Genomic DNA, 14908 nt, shown 5'->3' on the forward strand with positions numbered 1-14908 from the left:
TCAGAAAAGGCCAGCCAAAATGATCAAGGAGGGGATGGAATGACTCCCCTGTGATGAAAGGATGCAGCATTCTGAACTCTGGAGAAAACACGAATGAGAGACAGCATGGTAGGAGTTTATGAAATAATGCATGGCATGGAGAAAGTGGACAGAGGAAAGATTTTCTTCCTCTCTCATAACACAGGAATCTGTGGACAGCCAATGTAGCTGAATGTCAGGAGAGCACAGAGTTAAACTACAGAACTCGTTCCCAAAGGAGGCAGGGGTGGCCATTGACTTGGATGGCTTTAAAAGAGAACTGGGCAAAAAAAGAGAGAGTTGAGGCTGGTCACTGTACTGAACTAAATGGACCAAATGATCTGACTCAGTATAAGACAACATCCTTGGTTCCTGCAACTTAGGTCCACTGTCAATTAGACAGTGCATCTGGACAATAATATTAGTTATTATTATATAAAATATTATATTATAATATTAGTTGTTATTATTATAATATTAGTGGAAGACAGGAGTGCCTGGTGTGCTCTGGTCCATGGGGTCACAAAGAGTTGGACACGACTAAACAACTAAACAACAACAACAATTAGTTATATATCTATATATTAATGTATGGAAATGTAACTGATTATATTTGTCGTATTATACCATACCATACCTTTCTTTCTTATTTTATTTTCTACACTTTTTTCCTCCTCGTTTTCTTTGTTCTTTCAGCCCTTTATTTTCTGTTACTGAAATTCATTTAATCATCATCTTAGATCCACGGTCATTCACATTATTATTAGTTTGAATAATATTTTGATTCCAATTATTATTAAGGTGATTTTTAACTGTAGGAGGTTAAGTCCATTGCATGGGGACACTGTATGTGTTTGTGTGTGTGTGTGTGTGTGTGTGTGTGTGTGTGAGAGAGAGAGAGAGAGAGAGAGAGAGAGAGAGAGGGACGACGAATGACTGGAAGGAAATGTCCCTTTCTGTCCATTTCCTTCCCCATTCCTTTGTTCAGGGATAACAAAGCCCCTTCGCTGCACCAGAGGCCGCTGTGCAAATTTTGTCACACTGAACCTTGGAAAGACCCGCCAATGGGCATCCCTGGCCCCCATCAAAAGGGGATGCTCTGGGCTTGATCAATACCCATTAGGCTTGAAGAGGAATGAAGGATTCCTGCGAAATTTCATTTCCAATCAATTGCACTGAAATCCTCGAGTTTAGGACGATAAAGGCAGCACTCGAGGCTGTTAGAGTAGCTGAGACTGCAGCTTTTAAAGTGATCGTTGATATCAGCAAGGGAACCCGCCTTCTTTCTATAGTCTGATTCTTTGGTCCCAAGGGGAGTGGATGGTGAGAGGTTGCTCAATCCAGTTCCTCTGTAATGCAATCTGGGGAGGGCTGGAGATATTGCAAGCGGTGTGCCCCCACCTCAGTGGCCCAGGATACAGAAATGTTGAACCCGTTTGTGGCTCACAGTCTGGCTTGCTGATCCAAACAGCCTCTAAGACAGGGGTGGGGTGGGGGTCATTTTCCTGCATTTCAAGGGGTTGGATTGGATGATCTTTGGGGGTCCCTTCCAACTCTACAATTCTATTCTTCTATCTGTGGCCCTCCAGCGGTTGTTGGGCTCCAGTTGCCATCGGCCAGCATGTTGGCCAATTGTCAGGGATGAAGGGAGCTGGTGTCTATCAACCACAGATGTTCTTTGCCGATGCTCTAAGCCAGCATCCCTCAAAGCTATGGTAGCGGAGGCACTGAAATGAAAGCTGGGGGGCATGTTTAAAAAGGTAAAGGTAAAGGGACCCCTGACCATTAGGTCCAGTCGTGACCGACTCTGGGGTTGCGGCGCTCATCTCGCTTTACTGGCTGAGGGAGCCGGTGTACAGCTTCCGGGTCATGTGGCCAGCATGACTATGCCAATTCTGGCGAACCAGAGCAGCACACAGAAATGCTGTTTACCTTCCCGCCAGAGTGGTACCTATTTATCTACTTGCACTTTGATGTGCTTTCGAACTGCTAGGTTGGCAGGAGCAGGGACCGAGCAATGGGAGCTCACCCCATCAGGGGATTTGAACCGCCGACCTTCTGATCGGCAAGTCCTAGGCTCTGTGGTTTAATCCAAAGCGCCACCCGCGTCCCGGGGGCATGTTTACAGGGAAGCAAATTTCACTAGGTGCAAAGGGGCTTGCTCCTGGATAAGTGCAGCGGGTAGTGGCAGTGGCTCCATCAGGGCAAATCAGAGAGTCAATGTGTTATAGCACTTAAGAGTTACAGACCAAGACTTGCTTGCATATGAATCTCACCGGGAGACCTTGGGCCAATCACTGCCCCTCAGTCTAACCTACCTCACAGGGTTGTTGTGAGCAGGGGAAGAACCATGTATGCCACCTTGAGCTCCTTGGAGGGGAAAAGATGGGAATATAAATGGAATAAATAAATCAGCCCCCAGCTGGGAAAGCAGCTCTAGACTGCAACAATTAGCTGATAAATTGATTAGCTAAAATCCTCTTGATCATTGAAGCTTAATGTGGGAGGATTCCAGACAGATAAAAGAATGGACTTTTCCGTGCAGAAAGGTCTAGTTGGAATCTCCTTTCTTGTCATTTGAATCTGTTGGTTTGGGTTCTACCCACAAGAAAACAAGCTTTCTCCATCTTCTATGTGACAGCTCTTTAGATATTTTAAGGTGGCTCTCCTATCACCCCCCCCCCCCCGTTTCCTCTCCTTAGGGCGAAACATTCCAGGCTGCACACATTCCAGCCTGCCAATATCCTCCTTAGACGTGGTGCCCAGAACTGGACACAGTATTTCAAGTGGGGTCTCTGCCTGCCCCCTTGGTTATTTACACACAAGTGTCTGGGAGGATCAGAGTGCATATTGGACAAGGGTTGGTATTCTGCAGCCTTAGAGTTGCATGCAGCCCTTACCCTAATTTCAAAAGCGCTTTGCAAGCAATCAGCTCTAGACTTCTGGAGAGGGGGGAGTGAGTATCAGAAAGAGAAAGAAAGGGGAACGGAAGAATGGGAAGAAAGCTGGCCCCACCTACTGCTCATATATGGCCTGCTATAGAATATTCCCAAGGGAATGTGGTCATTAGCAGGAAAAATGTTACCCACCCCTGGTATATAGCCTGTGTAGTGGGCATGCAGCAAGATGTGCTAGTTGGTGCATGTTTAGACTGACTAATCTAGACTATCTGTGTCCGTTTTTGGGTATCACAGATGTGGAAGGTGTGCTGAGAAGGGTGACCATGTTCTGGAAACCAAGCCTTTTGAGGAATGGTTGACGGAGTTGACTATGTTTAGCCTGGAGAAGACTGCGGGGGGGGGGGTGATACAAGACCCATCGTCAAATATCTAAAGGGTTGTTACAAAGATGGGAAAATCCTATTTCTTAGGACCCGAACCAATGGATTCAATTTACAAGAAAGGAAATTCTGACTGATCTTTAGGAAGAATTCTGTGATGGAAAGAGGTTTGTAGTTTTTTTTTTAGCTTTTTTCATTGTTATTATTATTATTAAGGAATTTTCTTTTGTAATTTTGGTGTCTATATTTATTTGAATTTGTTTAAAGCAAAATTAAAGTATTAAAAATAAAATTAAAAAAGGAAAGAGCCGTTTGACAGTGGAATGGACTCCTGCAGAAAGTGGTGGATTCTCCTTCCATGGAAGTTTCTAAACAGAAGCTGGATGAATCTTTAGCTGTGATTCTTGCATTGCAGGGGGGATTGGAATAGATCTGAGGTCACTTTCAACTCTACAATTCTAAGAGTCTGTAAAGGAGATTTGGGAGTGCAATGGAAGCCCTTCCTTCAAGAAGCTGAAAGTGGTAAAATTATCCTCATAGCAACCTTCAAAGCTAAATTAAGTTGAGACCCTAAGCTTCCAGGGGCCACCCAATAAGATTCAACTCCAGGCAGGGTTCAAGGACCCTGCTTTCTCCAGCCTAATACTCTGGTCATTCCCTTATGCTCATTCTTCTTGAAACTCTCAAGCACATCAACTCCTAGGTATGCAACCAACCTTGCATATGCGGTCAAAGGTTTATGGGCATTTTGGGCAATCCTGCAGGAATGGTAAGTGTGCGGCATAGCAGGGTTTATTAATTAAATTAAAATAATATGCAGAAAGGGAAGGAAAATGACGCACAGCCACATAATGCACAAACAGAAAATTAAAGGGAAATCAACCTCAGATCTGGAAATAACATACCATTTTCACACAGAGACATCCCTGGACCACATAGAATACTTAAAAGAAATTAAATACAGGAAGGAATTAGGAGTGAATTCCTACAGTCTCAGCCATTTCTGGGATTTGAAACCAGTATCTTCTGGTTGCTTTCTTCCTTTTCTAAAATCAAAACTCACCGCTGCCCTGAAACAACAATAGCCGCCTGATTCTGTAAGGGTTCAATCCTGCACACGCTTGCTAACAAGCAAATCCCATTGAACTCAGAGTTTATTTCCGTGTTTTAACCTTCAGGCTGGGAAAAGCGAACGGAACCATCCCATCTACAATGGAGGTCGGTTGGAGTTCACCATAGCTCTCTGCCTTTGCTAGAACCTGTCTCACCATACAATGCAAAAAATAAAATAAAAATCCAACCATTGCTGAAATCTCTCATCTTTCCTCAAATTCCAAACATCTCATACTTATCCAAAAACAAACACACCACCCAAGTTTTGCATCCCTATCCCCAAAATTTAAATAACCGCAAAACTTCCTGGAGAAGATGCCCTGATGTCAAGCGGAGAAAGATGGAGAATCACCTGGGGGGAACCGTCTGTCTCTGAATAGATGCTGGGTGGTCAAAACCCTAAAGGAAGAGGCAGCCACGCTTTCCCCCACCAACAAAGGCTTCCTCGCCATCAAGACCTCAGGATTCCTAGCCTCTCTCCTGCGAAACAGTGAAATCTCCAACAAGCCTTGCCCTCGCTCTGGTCCCGATCGCTCCGGTGTCCGCCCAAACTCACCCGGTTTCTCGGAATCCTGCTCATTAAATAAAAGTTCTAGCTCGTTAGGTTTTGCACGGAGGGCTCTTAACGAGCGCACAGGCGTGGCTTTCATTAGGGGAGTGTCGACGCCAGCCGTCAAGAGCTATCCTGGACTGAGGCAGGTCCCTCCAGAGTCAAAGATGTTTAGCAGCAGATCCATTAAGGCCTATTAAGGATCTCTCTCCCACCCCGCCCCACCTCCCCTTTACCAAACGGGAGCTAAATTATTCAGGATCCTCTCGTTCTAAAAGCATTTGGGGAAAGCAGCCGATTGATGAGGACTGGCGTCCATCACTCACTTCTTCTCAGTGCAAACCTGTCAGGTGCAGAGAGAAGGTGCCTTCCAGGCCTCGGATGCTGTCAAGGCGGCGATGGAGGCAGAGAGATGGGTTGATGGATGGCTCGGGATGGGCCAGAAGTCTCTCTCCCTGCTCCTGGTAGAGCCAGAAGTCAGGAGCAGCTTTGCCAAGGATGGGATGGATCCCTTTTCCTTGGCAAACCACAGTATGGAGCGAAAGTCACCTTGGCTAAAAGAAGCAGCAGCAAACTTTGGCCCTAGTCAAACTCACCTTCTTGTTGCAGGGGAGCGGCAAATTCCTGGTGCAGAGAGCCAGTGTGGTGTAGTGGTTAAGAGCGGTAGTCTCGTAATCTGGGGAACCGGGTTCGCGTCTCCGCTCCTCCACCTGCAGCTGCTGGGTGACCTTGGGCCAGTCACACTTCTCTGAATTCTCTCAGCCCCACTCACCTCACAGAGTGTTTGTTGTGGGGGAGGAAGGGAAAGGAGAATGTTAGCCGCTTTGAGACTCCTTAAAGGGAGTGAAAGGCGGGATATCAAATCCAAACTCTTCTTCTTCTTCTTCTTCTAAGCAGAAAATGCACAAAATGGTTTCAGCAGGGACAAATGCAAGGTTCTCCACTTGAGACAGGGATAATCAGGTGCACAAATATAGGATGGGGGATGCCTGGCTTGACACATGAAAAGGATTCAGGGGTCTTGGTAGACCACAAGGCTAACATGGGTCAACAGTGTGGTGAAGCGTGTGCAATACTGGGCTGCATCAATGGAAGCATACTGTCCAGATTAAAGGAATAGGATCCTCTCTCTTCCGCCTTGGCCAGACCCCACCTGGAGTCACTGCGGAAGCCTGCTGGCAACCAGGACTTCTGGAAAGTATTCTGTTTGCCCAGAAAATGCACCGCAATCCTTTCCTTTTTGGCAGAGAGAGATAGTCCCTCGGGTACAGATCTTGGGATTAAGGCACACCCTATCTCATCCCCCCCCCCAAAAAAATTTACAGCCTAGTTCGAAATGTTAAGCCAGGAGTAGGCAACCTAAGGCCCATGGGCTGGAAGCAGCCCAATCACCTTCTCAATCTGGCCCACGGACAGTCTGGAAATCAGCGTGTTTTTACATGAGTAGAATGTGTCCTTTTATTTAAAATGTACCTCTGGTTTATTTGTGGGGCCTGCCTGGTGCTTTTACATGAGTAGAATGTGTGCTTTTATTTAAAATGTACCTCTGGTTTATTTGTGGGACCTGCCTGGTGCTTTTACATGAGTAGAATGTGTGCTTTTATTTAAAATGCACATCTGGGTTATTTGTGGGGCATAGGAATTTGTTCATTATTTCTTTCCAAAATATAGTCCGGCCCACCACATGGTCTGAAGGACGGTGAACTGGCCCACGGCTGAAAAAGGTTGCTGACCCCTGTGTTAAGCTATGTGTCATCAAGTGACTGTTGATGGGCGGTATTTACATCCTGCCTTAGAAACCGATTTTGAATGTCACACCGCGGTGTGACCAAGGGGTCATAGAAGATAGGGGTGTCACCAGAGGTCAAGAAGATGGTTTATAAACCCAATGGCAAGCCTGTTCCTTTATCATTATAAAAGCTTGGCATGTTCCCCTGGGAAGAAACAAGGAGCTATTTTGGAGGAGCAATGGACAAGCTCTCCCATGAGAAGATTTTCCACCCCCCACTAAAAAAATCCTAGCCCTGTAACATACACCCCCTACAAAAACTGCCTCCATATATTCATTGCATTAACTCATCTATAGGGTGAGAGGTACTACCTGGAGGTGCCAGGATTGAACCAGGGACCTTCTGCACATGATGCAGGTAATAGGTCACTGATATAAGTGAAGTAGGAAGATGTCTCACCTGAAGCCAGGCTATTGGTCCATCTACACCGACTGGTAGAGGCTCTCTAGGGTGGTAGAGCAGCGTTCTGCTGAAACCCGGCCTCCAGTTCATCAAAAATGCCCCCTCCCTCAAACAGAAAACCCCAGAGGCTTCCATTTCTCTGGCTTTAATGAGCTGTGGCATGGGAATGGAAACGGTGGTGGATTCTGCGGGAATGAGAGCATCACCCATTTTTGTCCTCCCTTTTGATTTATTTTTTTTAAAGCAATGTCCTTCCTTGTTGCATTTCTCATCATAAAGCAACACTCTGTGTTCTTAAGGGGTGCACCATAGCACAGAAGGTAGAGCCCTTGCTTTGCATGCAGAATGTCGCAGGTTCAATCATAGAGGGGACCACAACGGTCATCTAGCTCAACCCCCTGCAATGCAGGAATCTTTTCACACCATGTGGGGCTCGAATTGCCCTGAGATGAAATGCCTGCCATCCCCACTAAAAGTGCACCAATAAATAAATAAATCTGCGGGTTGCAAAAGGTGCCAGGCCATGTACAGAGGGCCCCCTGGATTCTACTTGAGAGCCTGGGCAGAACTAGAACCACAAACAGCTCAAAGGTCAGCAGAGAAATCAGGAAGGAAAGGAACGATATTGAATGCAATTAAGACAATTGTTTTCAGAAGCAGAGAGAGAGAGAGAGAGAGAGAGAGAGAGAGAGAGAGAGAGAGAGAGAAAGAGAGAGAGAAATTTTTCTGCTAGGCAAATAACATGCATATTTGCTTTTTAAATATTTGCTGATCTTAGCTGTGCATAAGTGATCATTGTTTTATGCTGTTTAGTGTACACCTCTTAAGATACTTTTCCAGTTGAGCAGTTCATGATTTCCCCTCCTGAACAAAACACTAAGTGGTATCCATGTGAGCGGGAGGGTTTTCAGCACCGGGGAGAGGAGCGGGGGGCTTCGTGTACAGAGACCCCTGGTAGCCAGACTCCATTAGGTCAGCCAGTGGCACATTCCCGAGCAGCGATCCCGTTAATGCAGAGATTTCCGAGGCTAAGTGGCTGTTCTACTCTCGAAGCTCAGAACGAGGCTGTTTCGCCTTTTATCCCTCTCTTAATGCATTTTCCCCGATTAACAGGGACTGGACAGCCTCCCAGACTCGCTCTGGGGAAAAGCTAATTGGTCTGGATTTTGCCAACACATCAGCACCGACGCACATCCCACCCCCCCTCGCCAGAGGAGCCGTGCGGGCTGTTGTGTCGGGTGGTTGCTGGCGGCGAGAACTCCGGATATCCAATTATCTCAAGGCCCCCCAAATGCTGCTGCATCACTTAAAGCAACAACCACGGGCAACTCTCTTGAAAGGTGGGAGATGATGCAAACAGACCCTTGCTCTGCCTGAGAGCTTGGAGCGCTGTCTGCCGGCCCTGGGCGGGATGCACAAAGGATCTCACCTGATGCAAGAATTGTTTCTAGGTTGCAGAAGGACACAGCCAGCAAGGACACGTTCCCTGCGTGCATTTCTTAAGTTTATAAAATGATGCATGGCATGGAGGAAGTGGGTAGGGGGAAGTTTTTCTCCCTCTCTCATCACACCAGAACTTGCCTCCACTGTCAGAGGTGGCAATGCTTCTGAATACCAGTTACTGGCAGAGCACAAGGTGGGAGAGTTGCTCAGGTCCTGCTTGTAGGATTCCTGATTGGGGCATCTGGTTGGCCACTGTGAGAACAGGATGCTAGACCAGATGGGCTATTCAATTGCCTTGGTGTAGCAGGCTCTTTAGATGCTCTTATGCGGAAGGCCCCAAGTTCGAATCCTGGAAAGGATCAGTGGGCAGGCAACAATACTGGACTAGGCGGAGCCACAGCCTGATGCAGGACGCTTTCAATGTCCACCCCTCTCCAGAGCCTCCTCCGCTCTGAATGCTGTGTATACACATTACCACTTACTCCTGCTCTGCCACGCTTCTGCTGCTGGCGTTTGAAGTCGAGTATGTATGACCCCAGCTACAACCCAGAAGCATCCTGTGGCTCCTGGATGAATGCTCCTGCTGGATGCGCTATCCCACAAGCCAGCTTTCCCCTATCCAAAAACAGAAGCTGCACTTATGCTGAGGTGTGTACAGTTTCAGGAGGCCATTGCACATGCTCAGTCGATAGCTTTGGCGACTTAAGAAATTTGGTGCAGGGAAACAAAGCAGGTGAAGGTCATTGGGTTGCTCCCGCTATAGTCTGTTCAGCAATGTAGGATGCAGCTTGAAATGCAGCAAGGGGAGGATGATGTTCTAATGTCTATGTAGCCCCAAAGTAACCCAAGTCCTTGTTCCTCCAGCACCCTCCTAGAACACCAACATGGCAACCACAATTCTTCCTTCAAACATCCATTGTTTCCACCCAAGCAGGGATAGGGAACCAGGTTGTTGCATTACAACTCCCAGTACTCCTGACCCTCGGCTGTGCTAGCAGGGTCCCCATCTCTGGGTAAAGCCCTTAATCCTTGACAGGATCAAGGGGTTTATCCCCAATCTGAAGCAAAGCCCAATGGTGTGCAAAACGCATTTGCTAACATTCCTTCTCCTGTGTTTCTGTGCTGCTGTCATAAGAGACTGTAATTGCCATGGGGCAGGGAAACACCCCCCCCCCCCGCTTCTTGTGCTTATGTTACTCTACTAAAAACAATGCACATAGATGATGTATATTAGTGATTCCAAAACCTATTGAGGCCACTGCCTACTTTGTTCCATAGGTAAAGGTAAAGGTAAAGGACCCCTGGATGGTTAAGTCCAGTCAAAGGCGACTATGGGGTTGCGACACTCATCTCGCTTTCAGGCTGAGGGAGCCAGTGTTTGTCCACAGACAGCTTTCTGGGTCATGTGGCTAACATGACTAAACTGCTTCTGGCGCAACAGAACACCGTGAAGGAAACCAGAGCGCACGGAAACGCCGTTTACCTTCCCGCTGGAGCGGTACCTATTTATCTACTCGCACTGACATGCTTTTGAACTGCTAGGTTGGCAGGAGCTGGGGCCGAGCAACGGCAGCTCACACCACCATGGGGATTCGAACCACCGACCTTCTGATCGGCAAGCCCAAGAAGGCTCAATGGTTTAGACCACGGCGCCACCCGCGTCCCAGCACCCTCTACCCTATTCCATAAAAAAGCATTATTCAAAATAGTTGTTTGCACAATCAGCTACAGAAGATAACACCACAGTTAAATTCAAAGCGGTAACAATTCATTGCACTTCTCTTCAAAATCCAGTTGAAATTATTTTGTTTAATTAATTCACCGGAACCGGTAAACTTGATCCAGTGATACCAGCTTTTCAAAGTCTGATAGACATTTACATCCCAGAGCCCCCTTGACTCCCCCTTTCCCTCATTCAACTTGTTTTTATTATTGCTTTTTAGCCAACCTGAGCCCGGCCTTGGCTGGGGAGGGAGGGGTATAAATAAAAATTATTATTATTATTAAGTATTATTAGCGCTCCCCAGGTAATCCCCCCCAGGGGCATCACAGCCTACTTTGGGAACCATTGGTGCATATAATAACTAATCATGTTGCATTTGCTCACAGTCAACTGTGAAGCCCCACTGCCCCATCTCCCTCCTGTCGCTGCTGATATTTAAACTGCAGCATCCTTGATGCAGGGACCTTTGCACTCCTGTTTGGGGGTTGTTCCGAAAAGTCTCAGGCACAAGGACGCTATATTAAATAAGATTATTTTAAAATACAAAACAAGGAGGTAAAAGTGTAAGTGCCAGGAAACAGGAAGAAAGAAAGTTTTTCTAAGATACTGGACAAGTAGAAACCTGATCATTTGACAGGCTATTTGACTCAGCATCATGCAATATCAGTTGGCATTCATCTAAGTTAACACCAAGCTGGAGACACCCAAGGGTCAATGTAGAGTGGCATTAAATATCTTGTTGCATCCAACATGCTCATTTTCCCCCAATGCAAATAGCAGCTCCAGGAGAGGAGGGTTTATCAGGCTTAGATTCCCCTGCCCACCAGTTCCGATCCTGTCCAAAGGCCCCATGTGGCAGCTATTTCCATTTTAAAAATATTTTTTAAATGGACAATAAATGTAAAAGCGCATTTCACATCATGCAACATGGCCTTTGAGCCAACTGAAACAAACCAATCCATCAATAATCAGTTTAAACCATACTTTATGGGTTTAAAACACACCTAAAGTGCTGGACGGGAGTCACCCTATCCTACAGCAGCAGAGCAGACAAAGTCCTTTACACGTGCAGATTCAATTTCCCCTTCAAATTTGCAGTACACTTTGTCCTCACTCAGGTAAGCTAAACCATGGCATTGCAGTAGGCAAGCAAACTACTGTCAGGCTCCCAGAGAGGAGATTGCAGCCACCTTTCTCCCCGCAGAATGTTTTTGCTGCTGTGCTACACTGAGTTAAGTTGTGGTTTGGCTTAGCACATTGTCCAAATCTGGGTTTTAGCTCTCTCAGCCAGACCTGAGCTGCAAACCATAGGGCAAACTTTGCTTACTAGCTTGCGGTTTGTCTGGAGGAAGCAAAACTATGAGCCAGGGTTCAGGAGGGCTGTGTGGTCGCCTGGTATTTGTTTGCAAATTGGCACCTAACGTTTTCTTCATTTGGTGAAAAGGGTGATGCCGGCCACCCTACTTTGAGGACCTGGACACATTCTAAGCAGGCAATACACTATTTACATCTCTAAATAGCTACCACCTTTGAAAGCAGGTTTTCCTTAAGAATGGCTGCCAACTTGATTGGTCGAGCTTTTTCCCGGGGAAACGGAGACCCCAACCACCACCACCACCACTCCTTGGCACTGATACAAATTTATTTATTTACTTATTACTTTATTTACTTGTTGAATTTGTATACTGCCTTATACCCCACAGGTCTCAGGGCAGTTTACAAGATAAAACATAACATACATAATAAAAATATAGACAAGAACAAGAATAACCCGATAATCAGATCCACATTGAAGTGCAGAGAACATCAGGCATATAAACCAGAGAGGGAGCCAGCTTGCCTCTGAAGGATGAGCAGACACAGCATCAAAAGTGGTCCTCCAAGATGATTACGTCATCCTTGGAGCCATACAAGCAGGTATTTGGGGAATGTTTCGGTACACCCCTCAAAATACTGTAAAAAATAAGTTTGCAACATCATTTCCCTGAGCATTTCACAACTGGGTGGTAGCAGGCATTCAAAGAGGACCATTATTTTCCTCCCCCTCCGAAAAGAAAATGGAGATGTGGTGCTGAAAGATACACCTGTTGCATTTCTGCCTCCGACACAGCAGGTGGAAGAGTGACTCTGGGCGGTGGAGGGAGAGATTTGAAGTTAACCACAATGAACCAACAGCTACCTGTCCACAGACACCTTGACTCAGGTGCATTGAGAAAAGAAACGCTGGTGCCATTACCTGTAAAATTGGAGCTGTCTTTTGGGACTCCCGTAGCGAGCACTTCCGAAAGCAGAAGGGAGAGAAAGAAGAAAAGATCCACAAGTCACAGTAAAAAGAAACCAGCGCGTGCACGCAAACACAAAGTAGACCTCTCTGGGATCCCAGTCAAAGATTCATTGCTTATTTACTTCCTCTTTCTGTTAGGGTCCTGCTTGTCTACTTCTTTGTTACAACGGCGCCACCAAGTGGAAGAGGTTTGCACTTCCCTGTAAATTTGACTTTGCAAATCTTTACGTTTGCAGAGATCGTCATTCCAGTGCGTGTTTGCTGCTCACCTGCACAGGGTCTTGGACCTAACTGCACGGAGGGCAGGGAGGAGGGACCTGTGTAGGAAGTTGGCACAAGTTGCACAGCAAACCAAAGAAAGGGGTTTTCACATCCGCCTCCCAGGTTTTAGACTTAGAGTGGTAGGAACTCTTGTCCAAACAAACAGCCAGCAAAAAGTGAGAAGTGGGAAAACTTCGCTGCAGGAAAAATTCAGCACAGGTGTAAATCTTATCAGCACACCTGCTTGCAATCACCCTAGTCGGCTTCGCTTCTCACTTTAGGACAGTGATGGCCAAACTTGGCCCGCCAGCTGTTTTGGGACTACAATTCCCATCATCCCTGACCACTGGTCCTGTTAGCTAGGGATGATGGGAGTTGTAGTCTAAAAACAGCTGGAGGGCCAAGTTTAGCCATCACTGCTTTAGGAAAAAAATTCTGCTGGCAAGAACTGCTCTGCAGTGGAACAGATGACCACAGAAGGCAGGGGACTCTCCTCTGTTGGAGGTTTTTAAGCAGAGGTTGGATGGCCATCTGTCAGGGATTCTTTGCTGCATGGCAGAGTGGGTTGACTACATGGGGGTCCATTCCAACTCTACAATTCTACGATCCTTCCCCTCTCTTCTGTTTTCTGCCAGCAAACTTCAGATGGTAAGATCCTTGAAGCACAAAGAGGATGCCCACAAAGGAGTTTTAAGGATGCTCCACCCTTTAAGTATTCTGGTATGTTGCATTCCCCTCAACACACACTTGGTCCTCTTATGTGGACTGGAATTGAACAGAGGGGCTGGGGCGGGGAATAGATCCCAAAGTCTACAAAAGATTGCACGATGCAGGGGAATCCCTTTAGCACCACCTTTCACTTCTGCCAGAAGTATTCAGAAACCCCCTCAACATTTCAGACAGTAAACAGCACTTTCAGCTTCCTGAAGAAGCTCTGTCAATAATGACCACTCCCTCCACCGGCAATCTCAGGTGGTGAGTGCAGAAAGTAGTAGAGTCAAAAACAGGGCAACTGAGAAACAAGAGCTTCCACAGGGGACCCCTTCTTCCCCGTTCGGTTTCCAGGGAAGCCCCAAGCCACAGCTTTGGCACCACCACAGAAGAGGACATGCTTCTTTGTCCAGCATCAGCCAATCGCCTCCCTCCCACCTTAGTCTCTTGTTCCCCATCCTAGGATGATGGGACATCCAGCCAGGTGATGTGGAAAAAGGCCCACCTGTTTGTCTCTATGGCCAGCTCTTTGGACATGTAAATGGAAGCACTTAACCGGCCAACCAAGGCTATTACCTTAACAAAGGAAGCGATCTGACTGGGTCACCAGCTTCCTCTTGTAGATTCTAATGGCACAGTAACAGGATCACAGCTTTGGAAGGGATCCACAGGTATCATCCACACTGCCCCCACCTCCAAACTTCTAACAATACATTTCCAAGTCTGGTTCCCAGTTTGCGAATCATAGTTTGCAAGGTCTCAACATTCCCACTGACCTACGACCCTATGTTACTCAAAAGTTTGCATGCTATGCAAGATGATTCGGTTCAACGTGCACATTTAATGGAGCAATTTTGTTCGAAATGAAGGATCTTGTGGAACAATAGCCTACGATCCTTGTCAACATTTGGCAGAAGCATTATCCAATATCCAACTATGATGAAAGAGAAAGCTGGTGGGCGGCCCTTAATTCACATCCAGGGCCAATGGCTGTCAGAATTAGAGCTGGGTTGCTGGGGAGAAGTTCAGAAATCAATGGAATGACATTAAGAACCAATGGAGATTTTTCTACATATATGGTGTCCTTGTTCTGGGATGACAACATTTTGGATTAAAGTTCTTAAGGTTATTTAAAAGAAGAAAAAAGCTCTAAGTAATATATTTTTAGACCCAGAGGCAGTTTCGACCACCTTTCTGAACTTGCGGGGAAGCATATACCCACACTCATAATGTGCCTAGTTTCTGTGTTAAAAGAAGCTAGTATTGACTTTTGCATTGGAGTACTTAGCGCTGGGGTTACAATCTACAGCAGGGTCACATTCATTCCACACTA

General features: G+C 46.5%; 1 protein-coding gene across 6 annotated transcripts in view; it reads right to left on the reverse strand.

Annotated features, from left to right (window-relative positions):
- KCNAB2 (potassium voltage-gated channel subfamily A regulatory beta subunit 2) overlaps positions 1–14908 on the reverse strand; it is a 384406-nt gene that overhangs the window by 334961 nt on the left and 34537 nt on the right. For 4 of the 6 annotated variants that reach the window (XM_083752735.1, XM_083752731.1, XM_083752733.1 and 1 more), the window contains exon 3: positions 12556–12597. The exons of the other annotated variants lie outside the window; for them this stretch is intronic. In XM_083752735.1, the coding sequence (XP_083608861.1) occupies positions 12556–12597 (42 nt within the window). The remainder of the gene's footprint in view (positions 1–12555; positions 12598–14908) is intronic. 6 annotated transcript variants of the gene reach the window in all.

This window comes from Podarcis gaigeae, assembly GCF_964106915.1.
Source record: "Podarcis gaigeae genome assembly, chromosome: 8".
Taxonomy (NCBI): Eukaryota; Metazoa; Chordata; class Lepidosauria; order Squamata; family Lacertidae; genus Podarcis; species Podarcis gaigeae.